Raw genomic sequence first — 25,764 nt, forward strand, 5'->3', positions numbered from 1 at the left:
TTCCCAGCCGCCCAGTGCCTATTCCCAGCCGCCCAGTGTCTATTCCAGCCGCCCAGTCTATTCCCAGCCGCCCAGTCTATTCCCAGCCGCCCAGTCTATTCCCAGCCGTCCAGTGCCTATTCCCAGCCATCCAGTGCCTATTCCCAGCCGCACAGTGCCTATTCCCAGCCGCACAGTGCCTATTCCCAGCCGCCCAGTGCCTATTCCCAGCCGCCCACTGCCTATTCCCAGCCGCCCACTGCCTATTCCCAGCCGCACACTGCCTATTCCCAGCCGCCCAGTGCCTATTCCCAGCCGTCCAGTGGCTATTCCCAGCCGTCCAGTGGCTATTCCCAGCCGCCCACTGCCTATTCCCAGCCGCCCAGTGCCTATTCCCAGCTGCCCAGTGCCTATTCCCAGCCGCCCAGTGCCTATTCCCAGCCGCACAGTGCCTATTCCCAGCCGCACAGTGCCTATTCCCAGCCGCACAGTGCCTATTCCCAGCCGCCCAGTGCCTATTCCCAGCCGCCCAGTGCCTATTCCCAGCCGCCCAGTGCCTATTCCCAGCCGCCCAGTGCCTATTCCCAGCCGCCCAGTGCCTATTCCCCGCCGTCCAGTGTCTATTCCCAGCCGCCCAGTGTCTATTCCAGCCGCCCAGTGCCTATTCCCAGCCGTCCAGTGCCTATTCCAGCCATCCAGTGCCTATTCCCAGCCGCCCAGTGCCTATTCCCAGCCGCCCAGTGCCTATTCCCAGCCGCCCAGTGCCTATTCCCAGCCGCCCAGTGTCTATTCCCAGCCGCACAGCCTATTCCCAGCCACCCAGTGCCTATTCCCAGCCGCCCAGTGCCTATTCCCAGCCGCCCAGTGCCTATTCCCAGCCGCCCACTGCCTATTCCCAGCCGTCCAGTGCCTATTCCCAGCCGTCCAGTGCCTATTCCCAGCCGCCCCGTGCCTATTCCCAGCCGCCCAGTGCCTATTCCCAGCAGCCCAGTGCCTATTCCCAGCCGCCCAGTGCCTATTCCCAGCCGCCCAGTGCCTATTCCCAGCCGCCCAGTGCCTATTCCCAGCCGCCCAGTGCCAATTCCCAGCCGCCCAGTGCCAATTCCCAGCCGCCCAGTGCCTATTCCCAGCCGTCCAGTGCCTATTCCAGCCGTCCAGTGCCTATTCCCGCCGCCCAGTGCCTATTCCCAGCCGTCCAGTGCCTATTCCCAGCCGTCCAGTGCCTATTCCCAGCCGCCCAGTGCCTATTCCCAGCCGCCCAGTGGCTATTCCCAGCCGCCCAGTGGCTATTCCCAGCCGCCCAGTGGCTATTCCCAGCCGCCCAATGCATATTCCCAGCCGCCCAATGCCTGTTCCCATCCGTCCAGTGTCTATTCCCAGCCGTCCAGTGTCTATTCCCAGCCGTCCAGTGTCTATTCCCAGCCGTCCAGTGTCTATTACCAGCCGTCCAGTGTCTATTCCCAGCCACCCAATGCCTATTCCCAGCCGTCCAGTGCCTATTCCCAGCCGTCCAGTGCCTATTCCCAGCCGCCCAGTGCCTATTCCCAGCCGCCCAGTGCCTATTCCCAGCCGCCCAGTGCCTATTCCCAGCCACCCAGTGCCTATTCCCAGCCGCCCAGTGGCTATTCCCAGCCGCCCAATGCATATTCTCAGCCGCCCAATGCCTGTTCCCATCCGTCCAGTGTCTATTCCCAGCCGTCCAGTGTCTATTCCCAGCCGTCCAGTGTCTATTCCCAGCCGTCCAGTGTCTATTCCCAGCCACCCAATGCCTCTTCCCAGCCACCCAATGCCTCTTCCCAGCCATCCAGTGCCTATTCCCAGCCGTCCAGTGCCTATTCCCAGCCGTCCAGTGCCTATTCCCAGCCGCCCAGTGCCTATTCCAGCCGCCCAGTGCCTATTCCAGCCGCCCAGTGCCTATTCCCAGCCGTCCAGTGCCTATTCCCAGCCGTCCAGTGCCTATTCCCAGCCGTCCAGTGCCTATTCCCAGCCACCCAGTGCCTATTCCCAGCCACCCAGTGCCTATTCCCAGCCGCCCAGTGCCTATTCCCAGCCGCCCAGTGCCTATTCCCAGCCGCCCAGTGTCTATTCCCAGCCGCCCAGTGCCTATTCCCAGCCGCCCAGTGCCTATTCCCAGCCGCCCACTGCCTATTCCCAGCCGCCCAGTGCCTATTCCCAGCCGCCCAGTGCCTATTCCCAGCCACCCACTGCCTATTCCCAGCCGCCCAGTCTATTCCCAGCCGCCCAGTGCCGATTCCCAGCCGCCCAGTGCCTATTCCCAGCCGTCCAGTGCCTATTCCCAGCCGTCCAGTGCCTATTCCCAGCCACCCAATGCATATTCCCAGCCACCCAATGCATATTCCCAGCCGTCCAGTGTCTATTCCCAGCCGCCCAGTGTCTATTCCCAGCCGTCCAGTGTCTATTCCCAGCCGTCCAGTGTTGATGCCATGGTAAATTCGGTCAGTGTTGGAGAATTGTGGCTTAGATGATGAATTTGCTTTGTGCTTGTTTAGACTCCCTGACCTCAGGTCAGTCATTATGATTGGAGATAAACTTCCTGGAACATTCAGCTTTAAGGAAGTGTTTGAAGCAGCTTCCAGCAGCCACCATGTGCAATTGTTAAACGTGCAGAAGAAGATTTCCTTTGATGACCCAATAAACATCCTCTTTACTTCGGTAAGCTATCTTTATATTCATACTCTAAACTTGGCCAAAATGTTTAATGAAACTGACAGATAATGGAGGGACAGAGGGTAATCGGATTTCTGGTGGTTGAACAGGAAAGAGCGTCACTAAAGAACTTGTGATTTTAGGAATAGAACATAGAAGAGCTTTTCTTCATTCATGCTGTAGTGTGTGCTTCACTCGCGAGACCGGTACATTGTTCTCATGTGGACTGAGAAAACGAGGCTGCTTTCTTGAACTGCAGTACTGAAAGATGCTACAGTCGCAGATAGGCCGAGTGAGGACGACAAGAGGGAGGTGTTAAGTTTGCAAAGTGATTGAATTTCACTTAACATCACATCAGGGCAAAGACTTAAGAAGTTTTTAGAATAGGGTATAGCTTGGTATAGAGAAATTCTTTCATACATTAAAACAAAATGGGAGAAGGAAGGAGGGATAATTATATCTGAGAAAGAATGGACAATAATATGGAGGTATCAATGGAAGTGTACCAGTTCACAGAAATGGAGGGGGTTTGGATGGAAAAACTTGATAAGGTATTTTATTACACCCTCTCAGAAATCCCATTATGATAGTAACATCCCTTTTTGCTGGAGAAATTGTGTAAGTCAAAATGCAAATCGTTATCATATTTCCTGATGAAGGGTTTCGGCCCGAAACGTCGTCACTACCTCCTCCCATAGATGCTGTCTGGCCTGCTGAGTTCTGCCAGCATTTTGTGTTTTCATATTTTCTGGGAATGCCCTGTTATCAAAGACTATTGGAGTGGGATACACAATGCCCTACAAGACATCTTTAAATGTGAAACACCCTTAGAAAGTAAGACCATTTATTTTGGGATATACCTCAAGAATGGTTGAAACGAGTTAAATATTTAATGAATATACTGCTGGTGGCTGGTAAAAAGACTCTTACTAGGAAATGCTTATCACAGGAGAGCCCAACTTTAAACACATGGATGGAAATTACAATGGACATTTACAAAATGGAGAAGATAACAGCATCTGTTAATCATAAGTTGGAACAATTTGATTCATACTGGGAAAATGATTTAACTACATAACACGTCACAGGCCTGATTTTATTCTCACAAATCAATGAATATGTTGTAAAAAAAGATCACTCCCTACTTGTACATAGTTTTCTCCTTTCGCTTGTTCTTTCTTCTCTTTTCTATAAGTGTATACCTCAGATAAATATTATGTGAAGATTTGTGATACATATGATTATATGATATGTGTGTACAATGTCTGAAATACATCTTATGGAAATGTTTATTTGATGATGAACTTCAATAAAAAATAAATTACAAAGTAAAAGGAATAGAGAAATTCTTCAGAAATGCTGTAATTGGAGGGATTGGCTGTCAACTTTGAAGGGTAAGGGATGAAAGTTTATTGAACGGTGAGGAAACAGTAACCCCACTGGGCTGCTTGGCTCCTGCATCTGTCCCTAGGAACTGCAAAATAACCTCCATGATACAGTAGCCCAGTTTACATTCTCCTGAGTGACAGAGCCCCATTACAATGATGAACCAATCCGCTGGGAGTCAGATTGGTTAGTCACCTTCTGTCTCTTCGACTTGGGATCGAGGCTGCGTGGTTTGCACATCACGAAGTGCCCCTGAGCTTCCTTCCTGAACCATTGTAGTGCTTCTGTGAAGGGCTAATGAAGCTGTGGAGATGGACAGATCTCCAAATCAGAATGGTGAATGACTCAGCAGTCATCTCGTGCATTTGTTCACTTCACTCTGTCGTTATCCTCACTGCAAGAGAATGAGCTCCCCAGGCCTCAGTGAAATGGGTGAGAACTGCCAGAAAATGGTACATTCCAGGATGTTTAAAAGTAGCTGTGTCCCTTTCATACAATTTTTCACCCCAGGATGTGTAAAGAGGGTTGCCTCAATAACACCTCAATCACTGGCCACTCTTAGTCTCAGTAACAACTCACCCACTGGCTGTTCAGCTTCAGTAACAACACGCCCACTGGATGTTGAGTCTCAGAAACACCTCACCCACTGGATGTTCCGCCTCAGTAAAACCTCACCCACTGGATGTTGAGTCTCAGTAACACCTCGCCCACTGGATGTTGAGTCTCAGTAACACCTCTCCCACTGGATGTTGAGTCTCAGTAACACCTCGCCCACTGGATGTTGAGTCTCAGTAACACCTCACCCACTGGATGTTCAGCCTCAGTAACCCCTCGCCCACTGGATGTTGAGTCTCAGTAACACCTCGCCCACTGGATGTTGAGTCTCAGTAACACCTCGCCCACTGGAAGTTGAGTCTCAGTAACACCTCGCCCACTGGATGTTGAGTCTCAGTAACACCTCACCCACTGGATGTTGAGTCTCAGTAACCCCTCACCCACTGGATGTTGAATCTCAGTAACATCTCACTCACTGGATGTTCAGCCTCAGTAACACCTCACCCACTGGATGTTCAGCCTCAGTAACACCTCACCCACTGGATGTTCAGCCTCAGTAACACCTCGCCCACTGGATGTTGAGTCTCAGTAACACCTCGCCCACTGGCTGTTCAGCCTCAGTAACCCCTCGCCCACTGGATGTTGAGTCTCAGAATCACCTCACCCACTGGATGTTGAGTCTCAGTAACCCCTCGCCCACTGGATGTTGAGTCTCAGTAACACTCACCCACTGGCTGTTCAGCCTCAGTAACACCTCGCCCACTGGATGTTGAGTCTCAGAAACACCTCACCCACTGGATGTTGAGTCTCCGTAACCCCTCGCCCACTGGATGTTGAGTCTCAGAAACACCTCACCCACTGGATGTTGAGTCTCAGTAACCCCTCGCCCACTGGATGTTGAGTCTCAGAAACACCTCGCCCACTGGATGTTGAGTCTCAGTAACACCTCGCCCACTGGATGTTGAGTCTCAGTAACACCTCACCCACTGGATGTTGAGTCGCAGTAACCCCTCGCCCACTGGATATTGAGTCTCAGTAACACCTCACCCACTGGCTGTTCAGCCTCAGTAACACCTCGCCCACTGGATGTTGAGTCTCAGTAACACCTCACCCACTGGATGTTCAGCCTCAGTAACACCTCGCCCACTGGCTGTTCAGCCTCAGTAACCCCTCGCCCACTGGATGTTGAGTCTCAGAAACACCTCACCCACTGGATGTTGAGTCTCAGTAACCCCTCGCCCACTGGATGTTGAGTCTCAGTAACCCCTCACCCACTGGATGTTGAGTCTCAGTAACACGTCGCCCACTGGATGTTGAGTCTCAGAAACACCTCGCACACTGGATATTGAGTCTCAGTAACACCTCACCCACTGGATGTTGAGTCTCAGAAACACCTCACCCACTGGCTGTTCAGCCTCAGTGACACCTCGCCCACTGGATGTTGAATCTCAGTAACATCTCACTCACTGGATGTTCAGCCTCAGTAACACCTCACCCACTGGATGTTCAGCCTCAGTAACACCTCACCCACTGGATGTTCAGCCTCAGTAACACCTCGCCCACTGGATGTTGAGTCTCAGTAACACCTCGCCCACTGGCTGTTCAGCCTCAGTAACCCCTCGCCCACTGGATGTTGAGTCTCAGAATCACCTCACCCACTGGATGTTGAGTCTCAGTAACCCCTCGCCCACTGGATGTTGAGTCTCAGTAACACTCACCCACTGGCTGTTCAGCCTCAGTAACACCTCGCCCACTGGATGTTGAGTCTCAGAAACACCTCACCCACTGGATGTTGAGTCTCCGTAACCCCTCGCCCACTGGATGTTGAGTCTCAGAAACACCTCACCCACTGGATGTTGAGTCTCAGTAACCCCTCGCCCACTGGATGTTGAGTCTCAGAAACACCTCGCCCACTGGATGTTGAGTCTCAGTAACACCTCGCCCACTGGATGTTGAGTCTCAGTAACACCTCACCCACTGGATGTTGAGTCGCAGTAACCCCTCGCCCACTGGATGTTGAGTCTCAGTAACCACTCACCCACTGGATGTTGAGTCTCAGTAACACGTCGCCCACTGGATGTTGAGTCTCAGAAACACCTCGCACACTGGATATTGAGTCTCAGTAACACCTCACCCACTGGATGTTGAGTCTCAGAAACACCTCACCCACTGGCTGTTCAGCCTCAGTGACACCTCGCCCACTGGAAGTTCCGCCTCAGTAACACCTCACCCTCTGGCCAGTCTTACTGTGAGTGATCCCTCACCCTCTGGCCAGTCTTACATTGAGTGATCCCTCACCCTCTGGCCAGTCTTACACTGAGTGACTCCTCACCCTCTGGCCAGTCTTACACTGAGTGACCCCTCACCCTCTGGCCAGTCTTACACTGAGTGACCCCTCACCCTCTGGCCAGTCTTACAGTGAGTGACCCCTCACCCTCTGGCCAGTCTTACTGTGAGTGACCCCTCACCCTCTGGCCACTCTTACACTGTGACCTCTCACCCTCTGGCCAGTCTTACACTGTGACCTCTCACCGTCTGGCCAGTCTTACACTGAGTGACTCCTCACCCTCTGGCCAGTCTTACACTGAGTGACCCCTCACCCTCTGGCCAGTCTTACACTGAGTGACCCCTCACCCTCTGGCCAGTCTTACACTGAGTGACCCCTCACCCTCTGGCCAGTCTTACAGTGAGTGACCCCTCACCCTCTGGCCAGTCTTACTGTGAGTGACCCCTCACCCTCTGGCCAGTCTTATGGTGAGTGACCCCTCACCCTCTGGCCAGTCACAGTGATTGACCCCTCACCCTCTGGCCAGTCTTACACTGAGTGACCCCTCACCCTCTGGCCAGTCTTACAGTGAGTGACCCCTCACCCTCTGGCCAGTCTTACACTGAGTGACCCCTCACCCTCTGGCCAGTCTTACACTGAGTGACCCCTCACCCTCTGGCCAGTCTTACACTGAGTGACCCCTCACCCTCTGGCCAGTCTTACACTGTGACCTCTCACCCTCTGGCCAGTCTTACAGTGAGTGACCCCTCACCCTCTGGCCAGTCTTACACTGAGTGATCCCTCACCCTCTGGCCAGTCTTACAGTGAGTGACCCCTCACCCTCTGGCCAGTCTTACACTGTGACCTCTCACCCTCTGGCCAGTCTTACACTGATTGACCCCTCACCCTCTGGCCAGTCTTACACTGAGTGACCCCTCACCCTCTGGCCAGTCTTACACTGAGTGACCCCTCACCCTCTGGCCAGTCTTACACTGTGTGACCCCTCACCCTCTGGCCTGTCTTACACTGAGTGACCTCTACCCCTCTGGCCAGTCTCACAGTGAGTCACCCCTCACCCTCTGGCCAGTCTTACAGTGAGTGACCCCTCACCCTCTGGCCAGTCTTACACTGATTGACCCCTCACCCTCTGGCCAGTCTTACAGTGAGTGACCCCTCACCCTCTGGCCAGTCTTACACTGATTGACCCCTCACCCTCTGGCCAGTCTTACACTGAGTGAACCCTCACCCTCTGGCCAGTCTTATACTGAGTGACCCCACAACCTCTGGCCAGTCTTACACTGAGTGACCTCTCCCCCTCTGGCCAGTCTTATGGTGAGTGACCCCTCACCCTCTGGCCAGTCTTATGGTGAGTGACCCCTCACCCTCTGGCCAGTCACAGTGATTGACCCCTCACCCTCTGGCCAGTCTTACACTGTGACCCCTCACCCTCTGGCCAGTCTTACAGTGAGTGACCCCTCACCCTCTGGCCAGTCTTACACTGAGTGACCCCTCACCCTCTGGCCAGTCTTACACTGAGTGACCCCTCACCCTCTGGCCAGTCTTACACTGTGACCTCTCACCCTCTGGCCAGTCTTACAGTGAGTGACCCCTCACCCTCTGGCCAGTCTTACACTGAGTGATCCCTCACCCTCTGGCCAGTCTTACAGTGAGTGACCCCTCACCCTCTGGCCAGTCTTACACTGTGACCTCTCACCCTCTGGCCAGTCTTACACTGATTGACCCCTCACCCTCTGGCCAGTCTTACACTGAGTGACCCCTCACCCTCTGGCCAGTCTTACACTGAGTGACCCCTCACCCTCTGGCCAGTCTTATACTGTGTGACCCCTCACCCTCTGGCCTGTCTTACACTGAGTGACCTCTACCCCTCTGGCCAGTCTCACAGTGAGTCACCCCTCACCCTCTGGCCAGTCTTACACTGTGACCTCTCACCCTCTGGCCAGTCTTACAGTGAGTGACCCCTCACCCTCTGGCCAGTCTTACACTGAGTGACCCCTCACCCTCTGGCCAGTCTCACAGTGAGTGACCCCTCACCCTCTGGCCAGTCTCACAGTGAGTGACCCCTCACCCTCTGGCCAGTCTCACAGTGAGTGACCCCTCACCCTCTGGCCAGTCTCACAGTGAGTGACCCCTCACCCTCTGGCCAGTCTTACACTGAGTGACCCCTCACCCTCTGGCCAGTCTTACAGTGAGTGACCCCTCTCCCTCTGGCCAGTCTTACACTGTGACCTCTCACCCTCTGGCCAGTCTTACACTGTGACCTCTCACCCTCTGGCCAGTCTTACACTGAGTGACCCCTCACCCTCTTGCCAGTCTTGCACTGTGTGACCCCTCACCCTCTGGCCAGTCTTACACTGAGTGACCCCTCACCCTCTGGCCAGTCTTGCACTGTGTGACCCCTCACCCTCTGGCCAGTCTTACATTGAGTGACCCCTCACCCTCTGGCCAGTCTTACACTGAGTGACCCCTCACCCTCTGGCCAGTCTCACAGTGAGTCACCCCTCACCCTCTTGCCAGTCTTACACTGAGTGACCCCTCACCCTCTGGCCAGTCTCACAGTGAGTGACCTCTCACCCTCTGGCCAGTCTTACAGTGAGTGACCCCTCACCCTCTGGCCAGTCTTACACTGTGACCTCTCACCCTCTGGCCAGTCTTACACCGAGTGACCCCTCACCCTCTGTCCAGTCTTACACTGAGTGACCCCTCACCCTCTGGCCAGTCTTACACTGTGACCTCTCACCCTCTGGCCACTCTTACACTGATTGACCCCTCACCCTCTGGCCAGTCTTACACTGTGACCTCTCACCCTCTGGCCACTCTTACACTGTGACCTCTCACCCTCTGGCCAGTCTTACACTGAGTGACCCCTCACCCTCTGGCCAGTCTTACACTGTGACCTCTCACCCTCTGGCCAGTCTTACACTGAGTGACCTCTCACCCTCTGGCCAGTCTTACAGTGAGTGACCCCTCACCCTCTGGCCAGTCTTACACTGTGACCTCTCACCCTCTGGCCAGTCTTACACTGAGTGACCCCTCACCCTCTGGCCAGTCTTACACTGTGACCTCTCACCCTCTGGCCAGTCTTACACTGAGTGACTCTAAAGAGTCTGTGAGATTCAGGGAACCAGGGCAAGTGCAACTGTGCACCGTCAAACATGAAACGTTGGAAATCTCACTGCTAAGGATTTGGCATATATATTGAGTATAACTTGATTTCATAATTGATTTTATGAGTGAACTGCAGTAAAGCATAGTTTGCCAGAGAAATTTACTTTGTCATTCATGTCTCCCTGGGACAGTAACTTTTCAGTGCACCGTCTGAACTGACTGGACATTCACCACTCGAGATAATAAGGTGTGTGTCGAAATCAGTCTGCTTGACCGGAGTGCCAGGTGAAGGAAAGGACTAATTGGTTACAATTCCACATGAAGGTTTATTTCCATGTGTGTTTGTGATCTTTCTAGGGCACCACTGGATTCCCCAAAGGAGCCACCCTCTCCCACCATAACGTAGTCAATAATGCCCGATATGTCGGATACAGAATAGGCTACAACTGGCGGGTGAGTCATATATTTTGTAAAAGTCAACTTTCCCAGTGTTGATATAGTTGCAAAATTGTTAATCTGCTATCAGTAATGGAATTTAGCCTTTTGCACCGACACCACTTACATACCCGTCCAAAGTGCCATCAAATGTTATTTTTCAGCTTGAAATTCTTGTGCAATACTCCCATTGCAGGGTTGGTCCAGGGTATATAAGTTCTCATTTCAGTATCGCTGCCACCTTCTGAGGAGGAGTTGCTGTGAGCTTCTTCAGGGGCTCAATGGGGGCACAGTTACGAGTGGACACTGGGTCCTGCAGGACTGGACATATCCGGTCTCTGCTGAACTGCTCTATGGTTGAGTCTTGTAAGGGATGCTGTGTTAGTGGAATGAATTTTTATCAAGACCCTGCATTGGTTAGTGTTAAAAGGTACATTTTGGTGTGTTTTACTGAAGGTTCTGCATAAGCAGGTTCTTCAGAGGCATTGCATTGTTCAAGTGCAGCAACTACCGTTGGTTGTTCTGTAAGCTGCCACAGTGCTGCATTCATGAGAGGTGCTGCAGCAGTGCATTATCAGACTGGGATCAAATGCATTCGTGCTGCACTTGTGTGTATCATAGCTTACATCAGCAGTCAGCCGTGGAGCTGGAGGTTTCTATGGGGTGGAAATTTATATAACAAAAGTAGTGGAGTACATGATGCTGCATTACAGTGGTTCCTGCAGTAATGATTCGGCAGTAATGCTGCAGTATCAGTGTGAAGTTGAATGATACATTGACAAACTCACACAGTGGAATGGCTCGGTAAGGATGAAAATCTCATAAAAAAGGCTGTGGTTTGTCTATACTGATGTTATGTAGGAGTGCAGCCCTGTATGGTGGCCTCTCCTGAGAACAGTTGCTGCATCAAGCTTCTGTGGGGACGTTGCACTGATGTTGCGAAAAGGGAGGATTTCTGCTTAGGGAAACGGCTGTGCTACAATTTGCCACCTTGATGGTTGGGTGTTCAAGAAAAGATTTTATTCATAATAACAAATACATACAGTTTTTTTAAAAAGCCTTTACGTTTGTGGCTGCTACATTCCGTAGTAGAAACATTAAATAGATAAAAGGCACCAATATAACACTGTTGCTGATCACCTGGCCCTTAATTGTCCCTACTGCTTTTCTCTGATTGAGATGTCGATGGTGTTCGCCCATGATAACCTCCATTGCTTCTCTCTGATTGAGATGTCGATGGCATTAGCCCATGATCGTCTCCGTTGCATTTCTCTGATTGAGGTGTCAATGGTGTTAGCCCATAATCACCTCCATTGCTTCTCTCTGAATGAGCTGTCAATGGTGTTAGCCCATGATCAACATTGCTTCTCTCTGATTGAGGTGTCGATGCTGTTAGCCCATGATCGTCTCCATTGCTTCTCTCTGATTGAGGTGTTCATGGTGTTACCCCATGATCACCTCCATTGCTTCTCTCTGATTCATGTGACGATGGTGTTAGCATGTGATCGTCTCCATTGCTTCTCTCTGATTGAGGTGTCGATGGTGTTAGCCCATGATCCCCTCAATTGCTTCTCTCAGATTGAGGTGTTGATGGTGTTAGCCCATGATCCCCTCAATTGCTTCTATCTGATTCAGGTGTCGATGATGTTAGCCCATGATCACCTCCGTTGCTTCTCTCTGATTGTGATCTCGATGGTGTTAGCCCATGATCATCTCCATTGCTTCTCTCTGATTGAGATGTCGATGGTGTTAGCCCATGACCGTCTCCATTGATTCTCTCTGATTGAGGTGTCGATGCTGTTAGCCCATGATCGCCTCCATTGCTTCTCTCTGATTGAGATGACGATGGTGTTAGCCCATGACCATCTCCATTGATTCTCTCTGATTGAGGTGTCGATGCTGTTAGCCCATGATCGTCTCCATTGCTTCTCTCTGATTGAGGTGTCGATGCTGTTAGCCCATGATTGTCTCCATTGCTTCTCTCTGATTGAGGTGTCGATGGTGTTAGCCCATGATCGTCTCCATTGATTCTCTCTGATTGAGGTGTCGATGCTGTTAGCCCATGATCGCCTCCATTGCTTCTCTCTGATTGAGATGTTGATGGTGTTAGCCCATGACCATCTCCATTGATTCTCTCTGATTGAGGTGTCGATGCTGTTAGCCCATGATCGTCTCCATTGCTTCTCTCTGATTGAGGTGTCGATGCTGTTAGCCCATGATCGCCTCCATTGCTTCTCTCTGATTGAGGTGTCGATGGTGTTAGCCCATGATCATCTCCATTGCTTCTCCCTGATTGAGGTGTCGATGGTGTTAGCCCATGATCACCTCCGTTGCTTCTCTCTGATTGTGATGTCGATGGTGTTAGCTCATGATCACCTCCATTGCTTCTCTCTGACTGAGGTGTCAATGGTGTTAGCCCATGATCATCTCCATTCCCTCTCTCAGATTGAGGTGTCGATGGTGTTAGCACATGATCACCTCCATTGTTTTTCTCTGATTGAGCTGTCCATGGTGTTAGCCCATGATCACCTCCATTGCTTCTCTCTGGTTGATGTGTCGATGGTGTTAGCCCATGATCGTCTCCATTGCTTCTCCCTGATTGAGGTGTCGATGGTGTTAGCACATGATGACCTCCATTGTTTCTCTCTGATTGAGCTGTCCATGGTGTTAGCCCATGATCACCTCCATTGCTTCTCTCTGGTTGATGTGTTGATGGTGTTAGCCCATGATCGTCTCCATTGCTTCTCTCTGATTGAGGTGTCGATGGTGTTAGCACATGATCACCTCCATTGCTTCTCTCTGATTGAGCTGTCCATGGTGTTTGCCCATGATCACCTCCATTGCTTCTCTCTTTTGAGGTGTCGATGGTGTTAGCCCATGATCGTCTCCATTGCTTCTCCCTGATTGAGTTGTCGATGGTGTTAAACCATGATCACCTCCATTGCTTCTCCCTGATTGAGGTGTCAATGGTGTCAGCCCATGATCTTCTCCATTCCTTCTCCCAGATTGAGGTGTCGATGGTGTTAACCCATGATCACCTCCATTGCTTCTCTCTGATTGAGGTGTCGATGGTGTTAGCACATGATCTCCTCCATTGATTCTCTCTGATTGAGGTGTCGATGCTGTTAGCCCATCATCACTCTATTGCTTCTCTCTGATTGAGCTGTCGATGGTGTTAGCCCATTATCACCTCCATTGCTTCTCTCTGATTGAGGTGTCGATGCTGTTAGCCCATGATCGTCTCCATTGCTTCTCTCTGATTGAGGTGTTGATGGTGTTAGCCCATTATCACCTCCATTGCTTCTCTCTGATTGAGGTGCCGATGGTGTTAGCCCATGATCGTCTCCATTGCTTCTCTCTGATTGAGGTGTCGATGGTGTTAGCCCATGATCACCTCCATTGCTTCTCTCTGATTGAGGTGTCGATGCTGTTAGCCCATGATCGTCTCCATTGCTTCTCTCTGATTGAGGTGTCGATGGTGTTAGCCCATGATCGTCTCCATTGCTTCTCTCTGATTGAGGTGTCGATGGTGTTAGCCCATGATCACCTCCATTGCTTCTCTCTGATTGAGGTGTCGATGCTGTTAGCCCATGATCACCTCCATTGCTTCTCTCTGATTGAGGTGTCGATGCTGTTAGCCCATGATTGCCTCCATTGCTTCTCCCTGATTGAGGTGTCGATGCTGTTAGCCCATTATCACCTCCATTGCTTCTCTCAGATTGAGGTGTCGATGGTGTTAGCCCATGATCACCTCCATTGCTTCTCTCTGATTGAGGTGTCGATGCTGTTAGCCCATGATCGTCTCCATTGCTTCTCTCTGATTGAGGTGTCGATGGTGTTAGCCCATGTTCGTCTCCATTGCTTCTCTCTGATTGAGATGTCGATGGTGTTAGCCCATGACCGTCTCCATTGATTCTCTCTGATTGAGGTGTCGATGCTGTTAGCCCATGATCGCCTCCATTGCTTCTCTCTGATTGAGGTGTCGATGCTGTTAGCCCATGATTGTCTCCATTGCTTCTCTCTGATTGAGGTGTCGATGGTGTTAGCCCATGATCGTCTCCATTGATTCTCTCTGATTGAGGTGTCGATGCTGTTAGCCCATGATTGCCTCCATTGCTTCTCTCTGATTGAGATGTCGATGGTGTTAGCCCATGACCATCTCCATTGATTCTCTCTGATTGAGGTGTCGATGCTGTTAGCCCATGATCGTCTCCATTGCTTCTCTCTGATTGAGGTGTCGATGCTGTTAGCCCATGATCGCCTCCATTGCTTCTCTCTGATTGAGGTGTCGATGGTGTTAGCCCATGATCATTTCCATTGCTTCTCTCTGATTGAGGTGTTGATGGTGTTAGCCCATGATCCCCTCAATTGCTTCTCCCTGATTGAGGTGTCGATGGTGTTAGCCCATGATCACCTCCGTTGCTTCTCTCTGATTGTGATGTCGATGGTGTTAGCTCATGATCACCTCCATTGCTTCTCTCTGATTGAGGTGTCGATGGTGTTAGCCCCTGATCACCTCCATTGCTTCTCTCTGACTGAGGTGTCAATGGTGTTAGCCCATGATCGTCTCCATTGCTTCTCTCTGATTGAGGTGTCGATGTTGTTAGCACATGATCACCTCCATTGCTTCTCTCTGATTGAGCTGTCCATGGTGTTTGCCCATGATCACCTCCATTGCTTCTCTCTTTTGAGGTGTCGATGGTGTTAGCCCATGATCGTCTCCATTGCTTCTCCCTGATTGAGGTGTCAATGGTGTCAGCCCATGATCTTCTCCATTCCTTCTCCCAGATTGAGGTGTCGATGGTGTTAACCCATGATCACCTCCATTGCTTCTCTCTGATTGAGGTGTCGATGGTGTTAGCACATGATCTCCTCCATTGCTTCTCCCTGATTGAGGTGTCGATGGTGTTAACCCATGATCACCTCCATTGCTTCTCTCTGATTGAGGTGTCGATGGTGTTAGCACATGATCTCCTCCATTGCTTCTCTCTGACTGAGGTGACGATGGTGTTAGCCCATGATCAACTCCTTTGCTTCTATCTGATTCAGGTGTCGACGCTGTTAGCCCATGACCACCTCCATTGATTCTCTCTGATTGAGGTGTCGATGCTGTTAGCCCATCATCACTCTATTGCTTCTCTCTGATTGAGCTGTCGATGGTGTTAGCCCATGATCACCTCAATTGCTTCTCTCTGATTGATGTGTCGATCGTGTTAGCCCATGATCGTCTCCATTGCTTCTCTCTGATTGAGCTGTCGATGGTGTTAGCCCATGATCACCTCCATTGTTTCTCTCTGATTGAGGTGTCGATGCTGTTAGCCCATGATCGTCTCCATTGCTTCTCTCTGATTGAGGTGTCGATGGTGTTAGCCCATGTTCGTCTCCATTGCTTCTCTCTGATTGAGATGTCGATGGTGTTAGCCCATGACCGTCTCCATTGATTCTCTCTGATTGAGGTGTCGATGCTGTTAGCCCATGATCGCCTCCATTGCTTCTCTCTGATTGAGATGTCGATGGTGTTAGCACATGACCATCTCCATTGATTCTCTCTGATTGAGGTGTCGATGCTGTTAGCCCATGATCGTCTCCATTGCTTCTCTCTGATTGAGGTGTCGATGCTGTTAGCCCATGATTGTCTCCATTGCTTCTCTCTGATTGAGGTGTCGATGGTGTTAGCCCATGATCGTCTCCATTGATTCTCTCTGATTGAGGTGTCGATGCTGTTAGCCCATGATCGCCTCCATTGCTTCTCTCTGATTGAGGTGTCGATGGTGTTAGCACATGATCACCTCCATTGTTTCTCTCTGATTGAGCTGTCCATGGTGTTAGCCCATGATCACCTCCATTGCTTCTCTCTGGTTGATGTGTTGATGGTGTTAGCCCATGATCGTCTCCATTGCTTCTCTCTGATTGAGGTGTCGATGGTGTTAGCACATGATCACCTCCATTGCTTCTCTCAGATTGAGCTGTCCATGGTGTTTGCCCATGATCACCTCCATTGCTTCTCTCTTTTGAGGTGTCGATGGTGTTAGCCCATGATCGTCTCCATTGCTTCTCCCTGATTGAGGTGTCGATGGTGTTAGCCCATGATCACCTCAGTTGCTTCTCTCTGATTGATGTGTCGATGGTGTTAGCCCATGATCGTCTCCATTGCAGCTCTCTGATTGATGTGCCGATGGTGTTAGCCCATGATCACCTCCGTTGCTTCTCTCTGATTGAGGTGTCGATGGTGTTAGCCCCTGATCACCTCCATTGCTTCTCTCTGATTGAGGTGTCGATGGTGTTAGCACATGATCACCTCCATTGCTTCTCTCTTTTGAGGTGTCGATGGTGTTAGCCCATGATCGTCTCCATTGCTTCTCCCTGATTGAGGTGTCGATGGTGTTAAACCATGATCACCTCCATTGCTTCTCCCTGATTGAGGTGTCAATGGTGTCAGCCCATGATCTTCTCCATTCCTTCTCCCAGATTGAGGTGTCGATGGTGTTAACCCATGATCACCTCCATTGCTTCTCTCTGATTGAGGTGTCGATGGTGTTAGCACATGATCTCCTCCATTGCTTCTCTCTGACTGAGGTGACGATGGTGTTAGCCCATGATCACCTCCATTGATTCTCTCTGATTGAGGTGTCGATGCTGTTAGCCCATCATCACTCTATTGCTTCTCTCTGATTGAGCTGTCGATGGTGTTAGCCCATGATCACCTCAATTGCTTCTCTCTGATTGATGTGTCGATGGTGTTAGCCCATGATCACCTCCATTGCTTCTCTCTGATTGAGGTGTCGATGCTGTTAGCCCATGATCGTCTCCATTGCTTCTCTCTGATTGAGGTGTCGATGCTGTTAGCCCATTATCACCTCCATTGCTTCTCTCTGATTGAGGTGCCGATGGTGTTAGCCCATGATCACCTCCATTGCTTCTCTCTGATTGAGGTGTCGATGCTGTTAGCCCATGATCGTCTCCATTGCTTCTCTCTGATTGAGGTGTCGATGGTGTTAGCCCATGTTCGTCTCCATTGCTTCTCTCTGATTGAGATGTCGATGGTGTTAGCCCATGCCCGTCTCCATTGATTCTCTCTGATTGAGGTGTCGATGCTGTTAGCCCAAGATCGCCTCCATTGCTTCTCTCTGATTGAGATGTCGATGGTGTTAGCACATGACCATCTCCATTGATTCTCTCTGATTGAGGTGTCGATGCTGTTAGCCCATGATCGTCTCCATTGCTTCTCTCTGATTGAGGTGTCGATGCTGTTAGCCCATGATTGTCTCCATTGCTTCTCTCTGATTGAGGTGTCGATGGTGTTAGCCCATGATCGTCTCCATTGATTCTCTCTGATTGAGGTGTCGATGCTGTTAGCCCATGATCGTCTCCATTGCTTCTCTCTGATTGAGGTGTCGATGCTGTTAGCCCATGATCGCCTCCATTGCTTCTCTCTGATTGAGGTGTCGATGGTGTTAGCCCATGATCATCTCCGTTGCTTCTCTCTGATTGTGATGTCGATGGTGTTAGCTCATGATCACCTCCATTGCTTCTCTCTGACTGAGGTGTCAATGGTGTTAGCCCATGATCATCTCCATTGCCTCTCTCAGATTGAGGTGTCGATGGTGTTAGCACATGATCACCTCCATTGTTTTTCTCTGATTGAGCTGTCCATGGTGTTAGCCCATGATCACCTCCATTGCTTCTCTCTGGTTGATGTGTCGATGGTGTTAGCCCATGATCGTCTCCATTGCTTCTCCCTGATTGAGGTGTCGATGGTGTTAGCACATGATGACCTCCATTGTTTCTCTCTGATTGAGCTGTCCATGGTGTTAGCCCATGATCACCTCCATTGCTTCTCTCTGGTTGATGTGTTGATGGTGTTAGCCCATGATCGTCTCCATTGCTTCTCTCTGATTGAGGTGTCGATGGTGTTAGCACATGATCACCTCCATTGCTTCTCTCTGATTGAGCTGTCCATGGTGTTTGCCCATGATCACCTCCATTGCTTCTCTCTTTTGAGGTGTCGATGGTGTTAGCCCATGATCGCCTCCATTGCTTCTCTCTGATTGAGATGTCGATGGTGTTAGCACATGACCATCTCCATTGATTCTCTCTGATTGAGGTGTCGATGCTGTTAGCCCATGATCGTCTCCATTGCTTCTCTCTGATTGAGGTGTCGATGCTGTTAGCCCATGATTGTCTCCATTGCTTCTCTCTGATTGAGGTGTCGATGGTGTTAGCCCATGATCGTCTCCATTGATTCTCTCTGATTGAGGTGTCGATGCTGTTAGCCCATGATCGTCTCCATTGCTTCTCTCTGATTGAGGTGTCGATGCTGTTAGCCCATGATCGCCTCCATTGCTTCTCTCTGATTGAGGTGTCGATGGTGTTAGCCCATGATCATCTCCATTGCTTCTCCCTGATTGAGGTGTCGATGGTGTTAGCCCATGATCACCTCCGTTGCTTCTCTCTGATTGTGATGTCGATGGTGTTAGCTCATGATCAACTCCATTGCTTCTCTCTGACTGAGGTGTCAATGGTGTTAGCCCATGATCATCTCCATTCCCTCTCTCAGATTGAGGTGTCGATGGTGTTAGCACATGATCACCTCCATTGTTTTTCTCTGATTGAGCTGTCCATGGTGTTAGCCCATGATCACCTCCATTGCTTCTCTCTGGTTGATGTGTCGATGGTGTTAGCCCATGATCGTCTCCATTGCTTCTCCCTGATTGAGGTGTCGATGGTGTTAGCACATGATGACCTCCATTGTTTCTCTCTGATTGAGCTGTCCATGGTGTTAGCCCATGATCACCTCCATTGCTTCTCTCTGGTTGATGTGTTGATGGTGTTAGCCCATGATCGTCTCCATTGCTTCTCTCTGATTGAGGTGTCGATGGTGTTAGCACATGATCACCTCCATTGCTTCTCTCTGATTGAGCTGTCCATGGTGTTTGCCCATGATCACCTCCATTGCTTCTCTCTTTTGAGGTGTCGATGGTGTTAGCCCATGATCGTCTCCATTGCTTCTCCCTGATTGAGGTGTCGATGGTGTTAAACCATGATCACCTCCATTCCTTCTCCCTGATTGAGGTGTCAATGGTGTCAGCCCATGATCTTCTCCATTCCTTCTCCCAGATTGAGGTGTCGATGGTGTAAACCCATGATCACCTCCATTGCTTCTCTCTGATTGAGGTGTCGATGGTGTTAGCACATGATCTCCTCCATTGATTCTCTCTGATTGAGGTGTCGATGCTGTTAGCCCATCATCACTCTATTGCTTCTCTCTGATTGAGCTGTCGATGGTGTTAGCCCATTATCACCTCCATTGCTTCTCTCTGATTGAGGTGTCGATGCTGTTAGCCCATGATCACCTCCATTGCTTCTCTCTGATTGAGGTGTCGATGCTGTTAGCCCATGATCGTCTCCATTGATTCTCTCTGATTGAGGTGTCGATGCTGTTAGCCCATGATCGTCTCCATTGATTCTCTCTGATTGAGATGTCGATGGTGTTAGCCCATGATTGCCTCCATTGCTTCTCCCTGATTGAGGTGTCGATGCTGTTAGCCCATTATCACCTCCATTGCTTCTCTCAGATTGAGGTGTCGATGGTGTTAGCCCATGATCACCTCCATTGCTTCTCTCTGATTGAGGTGTCGATGCTGTTAGCCCATGATCGTCTCCATTGCTTCTCTCTGATTGAGGTGTCGATGGTGTTAGCCCATGTTCGTCTCCATTGCTTCTCTCTGATTGAGATGTCGATGGTGTTAGCCCATGACCGTCTCCATTGATTCTCTCTGATTGAGGTGTCGATGCTGTTAGCCCATGATCGCCTCCATTGCTTCTCTCTGATTGAGGTGTCGATGCTGTTAGCCCATGATTGTCTCCATTGCTTCTCTCTGATTGAGGTGTCGATGGTGTTAGCCCATGATCACCTCCATTGCTTCTCTCTGATTGAGGTGTCGATGGTGTTAGCCCATGATCACCTCCATTGCTTCTCTCTGATTGAGGTGTCGATGCTGTTAGCCCATTATCACCTCCATTGCTTCTCTCTGATTGAGGTGCCGATGGTGTTAGCCCATGATCGTCTCCATTGCTTCTCTCTGATTGAGGTGTCAATGGTGTTAGCCCATGATCACCTCCATTGCTTCTCTCTGATTGAGGTGTCGATGGTGTTAGCCCATGATCACCTCCATTGCTTCTCTCTGATTGAGGTGTCGATGCTGTTAGCCCATGATCACCTCCATTGCTTCTCTCTGATTGAGGTGTCGATGCTGTTAGCCCATGATCGTCTCCATTGATTCTCTCTGATTGAGGTGTCGATGCTGTTAGCCCATGATCGTCTCCATTGATTCTCTCTGATTGAGATGTCGATGGTGTTAGCCCATGATTGCCTCCATTGCTTCTCCCTGATTGAGGTGTCGATGCTGTTAGCCCATTATCACCTCCATTGCTTCTCTCAGATTGAGGTGTCGATGGTGTTAGCCCATGATCACCTCCATTGCTTCTCTCTGATTGAGGTGTCGATGGTGTTAGCCCATGATCACCTCCATTGCTTCTCTCTGATTGAGGTGTCGATGGTGTTAGCCCATGTTCGTCTCCATTGCTTCTCTCTGATTGAGATGTCGTTGGTGTTAGCCCATGACCGTCTCCATTGATTCTCTCTGATTGAGGTGTCGATGCTGTTAGCCCATGATCGCCTCCATTGCTTCTCTCTGATTGAGGTGTCGATGCTGTTAGCCCATGATTGTCTCCATTGCTTCTCTCTGATTGAGATGTCGATGGTGTTAGCCCATGACCATCTCCATTGATTCTCTCTGATTGAGGTGTTGATGCTGTTAGCCCATGATCGTCTCCATTGCTTCCCTCTGATTGAGGTGTCGATGCTGTTAGCCCATGATCGCCTCCATTGCTTCTCTCTGATTGAGATGTCGATGGTGTTAGCCCATGATCATTTCCATTGCTTCTCTCTGATTGAGGTGTTGATGGTTTTAGCCCATGATCCCCTCAATTGCTTCTCTCTGATTCAGGTGGCGATGCTGTTAGCCCATGATCATCTCCATTGCTTCTCTCTGATTGAGGTGTTGATGGTGTTAGCCCATGATCCCCTCAATTGCTTCTCCCTGATTGAGGTGTCGATGGTGTTAGCCCATGATCACCTCCGTTGCTTCTCTCTGATTGTGATGTCGATGGTGTTAGCTCATGATCACCTCCATTGCTTCTCTCTGATTGCGGTGTCGATGGTGTTAGCCCCTGATCACCTCCATTGCTTCTCTCTGACTGAGGTGTCAATGGTGTTAGCCCATGATCGTCTCCATTGCTTCTCTCTGATTGAGGTGTCGATGGTGTTAGCACATGATCACCTCCATTGCTTCTCTCTGATTGAGCTGTCCATGGTGTTTGCCCATGATCACCTCCATTGCTTCTCTCTTTTGAGGTGTCGATGGTGTTAGCCCATGATCGTCTCCATTGCTTCTCCCTGATTGAGGTGTCGATGGTGTTAAACCATGATCACCTCCATTGCTTCTCCCTGATTGAGGTGTCAATGGTGTCAGCCCATGATCTTCTCCATTCCTTCTCCCAGATTGAGGTGTCGATGGTGTTAACCCATGATCACCTCCATTGCTTCTCTCTGATTGAGGTGTCGATGGTGTTAGCACATGATCTCCTCCATTGCTTCTCTCTGACTGAGGTGACGATGGTGTTAGCCCATGATCAACTCCTTTGCTTCTATCTGATTCAGGTGTCGACGCTGTTAGCCCATGACCACCTCCATTGATTGTCTCTGATTGAGGTGTCGATGCTGTTAGCCCATCATCACTCTATTGCTTCTCTCTGATTGAGCTGTCGATGGTGTTAGCCCATGATCACCTCAATTGCTTCTCTCTGATTGATGTGTCGATGGTGTTAGCCCATGATCACCTCCATTGCTTCTCTCTGATTGAGGTGTCGATGGTGTTAGCCCATGATCACCTCCATTGCTTCTCTCTGATTGAGGTGTCGATGCTGTTAGCCCATTATCACCTCCATTGCTTCTCTCTGATTGAGGTGCCGATGGTGTTAGCCCATGATCGTCTCCATTGCTTCTCTCTGATTGAGGTGTCGATGGTGTTAGCCCATGATCACCTCCATTGCTTCTCTCTGATTGAGGTGTCGATGCTGTTAGCCCATGATCGTCTCCATTGCTTCTCTCTGATTGAGGTGTCGATGGTGTTAGCCCATGTTCGTCTCCATTGCTTCTCTCTGATTGAGATGTCGATGGTGTTAGCCCATGACCGTCTCCATTGATTCTCTCTGATTGAGGTGTCGATGCTGTTAGCCCATGATCGCCTCCATTGCTTCTCTCTGATTGAGATGTCGATGGTGTTAGCACATGACCATCTCCATTGATTCTCTCTGATTGAGGTGTCGATGCTGTTAGCCCATGATCGTCTCCATTGCTTCTCTCTGATTGAGGTGTCGATGCTGTTAGCCCATGATTGTCTCCATTGCTTCTCTCTGATTGAGGTGTCGATGGTGTTAGCCCATGATCGTCTCCATTGATTCTCTCTGATTGAGGTGTCGATGCTGTTAGCCCATGATCGCCTCCATTGCTTCTCTCTGATTGAGATGTCGATGGTGTTAGCCCATGACCATCTCCATTGATTCTCTCTGATTGAGGTGTCGATGCTGTTAGCCCATGATCGCCTCCATTGCTTCTCTCTGATTGAGGTGTCGATGGTGTTAGCCCATGATCATTTCCATTGCTTCTCTCTGATTGAGGTGTTGATGGTTTTAGCCCATGATCCCCTCAATTGCTTCTCTCTGATTCAGGTGGCGATGCTGTTAGCCCATGATCATCTCCATTGTTTCTCTCTGATTGAGGTGTCGATGGTGTTAGCCCCTGATCACCTCCATTGCTTCTCTCTGACTGAGGTGTCAATGGTGTTAGCCCATGATCATCTCCATTGCCTCTCTCAGATTGAGGTGTCGATGGTGTTAGCACATGATCACCTCCATTGTTTTTCTCTGATTGAGCTGTCCATGGTGTTAGCCCATGATCACCTCCATTGCTTCTCTCTGGTTGATGTGTCGATGGTGTTAGCCCATGATCGTCTCCATTGCTTCTCTCTGATTGAGGTGTCGATGGTGTTAGCACATGATCACCTCCATTGTTTCTCTCTGATTGAGCTGTCCATGGTGTTAGCCCATGATCACCTCCATTGCTTCTCTCTGGTTGATGTGTCGATGGTGTTAGCACATGATCACCTCCATTGCTTCTCTCAGATTGAGCTATCCATGGTGTTTGCCCATGATCACCTCCATTGCTTCTCTCTTTTGAGGTGTCGATGGTGTTAGCCCATGATCGTCTCCATTGCTTCTCCCTGATTGAGGTGTCAATGGTGTTAAACCATGATCACCTCCATTGCTTCTCCCTGATTGAGGTGTCAATGGTGTCAGCCCATGATCTTCTCCATTCCTTCTCCCAGATTGAGGTGTCGATGGTGTTAACCCATGATCACCTCCATTGCTTCTCTCTGATTGAGGTGTCGATGGTGTTAGCCCATGATCACCTCAGTTGCTTCTCTCTGATTGATGTGTCGATGGTGTTAGCCCATGATCGTCTCCATTGCAGCTCTCTGATTGATGTGCCGATGGTGTTAGCCCATGATCACCTCCGTTGCTTCTCTCTGATTGAGGTGTCGATGGTGTTAGCCCCTGATCACCTCCATTGCTTCTCTCTGACTGAGGTGTCAATGGTGTTAGCCCATGATCGTCTCCATTGCTTCTCTCTGATTGAGGTGTCGATGGTGTTAGCACATGATCACCTCCATTGCTTCTCTCTGATTGAGCTGTCCATGGTGTTTGCCCATGATCACCTCCATTGCTTCTCTCTTTTGAGGTGTCGATGGTGTTAGCCCATGATCGTCTCCATTGCTTCTCCCTGATTGAGGTGTCGATGGTGTTAAACCATGATCACCTCCATTGCTTCTCCCTGATTGAGGTGTCAATGGTGTCAGCCCATGATCTTCTCCATTCCTTCTCCCAGATTGAGGTGTCGATGGTGTTAACCCATGATCACCTCCATTGCTTCTCTCTGATTGAGGTGTCGATGGTGTTAGCACATGATCTCCTCCATTGCTTCTCTCTGACTGAGGTGACGATGGTGTTAGCCCATGATCACCTCCATTGATTCTCTCTGATTGAGGTGTCGATGCTGTTAGCCCATCATCACTCTATTGCTTCTCTCTGATTGAGCTGTCGATGGTGTTAGCCCATGATCACCTCAATTGCTTCTCTCTGATTGATGTGTCGATGGTGTTAGCACATGATCACCTCCATTGCTTCTCTCTGATTGAGCTGTCCATGGTGTTTGCCCATGATCACCTCCATTGCTTCTCTCTTTTGAGGTGTCGATGGTGTTAGCCCATGATCGTCTCCATTGCTTCTCCCTGATTGAGGTGTCAATGGTGTCAGCCCATGATCTTCTCCATTCCTTCTCCCAGATTGAGGTGTCGATGGTGTTAACCCATGATCACCTCCATTGCTTCTCTCTGATTGAGGTGTCGATGGTGTTAGCACATGATCTCCTCCATTGCTTCTCTCTGACTGAGGTGACGATGGTGTTAGCCCATGATCAACTCCTTTGCTTCTATCTGATTCAGGTGTCGACGCTGTTAGCCCATGACCACCTCCATTGATTGTCTCTGATTGAGGTGTCGATGCTGTTAGCCCATCATCACTCTATTGCTTCTCTCTGATTGAGCTGTCGATGGTGTTAGCCCATGATCACCTCAATTGCTTCTCTCTGATTGATGTGTCGATGGTGTTAGCCCATGATCACCTCCATTGCTTCTCTCTGATTGAGGTGTCGATGGTGTTAGCCCATGATCACCTCCATTGCTTCTCTCTGATTGAGGTGTCGATGCTGTTAGCCCATTATCACCTCCATTGCTTCTCTCTGATTGAGGTGCCGATGGTGTTAGCCCATGATCGTCTCCATTGCTTCTCTCTGATTGAGGTGTCGATGGTGTTAGCCCATGATCACCTCCATTGCTTCTCTCTGATTGAGGTGTCGATGCTGTTAGCCCATGATCGTCTCCATTGCTTCTCTCTGATTGAGGTGTCGATGGTGTTAGCCCATGTTCGTCTCCATTGCTTCTCTCTGATTGAGATGTCGATGGTGTTAGCCCATGACCGTCTCCATTGATTCTCTCTGATTGAGGTGTCGATGCTGTTAGCCCATGATCGCCTCCATTGCTTCTCTCTGATTGAGATGTCGATGGTGTTAGCACATGACCATCTCCATTGATTCTCTCTGATTGAGGTGTCGATGCTGTTAGCCCATGATCGTCTCCATTGCTTCTCTCTGATTGAGGTGTCGATGCTGT

The 25,764-nt window shown here is 50.1% G+C and overlaps 1 protein-coding gene across 4 annotated transcripts in view; it reads left to right on the forward strand.

The window, feature by feature from the left end:
* Positions 1–25,764, forward strand: part of acsf2 (acyl-CoA synthetase family member 2) — a 980,331-nt gene that overhangs the window by 376,158 nt on the left and 578,409 nt on the right. For all 4 annotated transcript variants that reach the window (XM_059948994.1, XM_059948995.1, XM_059948996.1 and 1 more), the window contains 2 exons: positions 2,490–2,652; positions 10,337–10,432. In XM_059948994.1, coding sequence (XP_059804977.1) covers positions 2,490–2,652; positions 10,337–10,432 — 259 coding nt within the window. The remainder of the gene's footprint in view (positions 1–2,489; positions 2,653–10,336; positions 10,433–25,764) is intronic.

The sequence above is a fragment of the Hypanus sabinus genome, chromosome 23, assembly GCF_030144855.1.
Source record: "Hypanus sabinus isolate sHypSab1 chromosome 23, sHypSab1.hap1, whole genome shotgun sequence".
Classification (NCBI taxonomy): domain Eukaryota; kingdom Metazoa; phylum Chordata; class Chondrichthyes; order Myliobatiformes; family Dasyatidae; genus Hypanus; species Hypanus sabinus.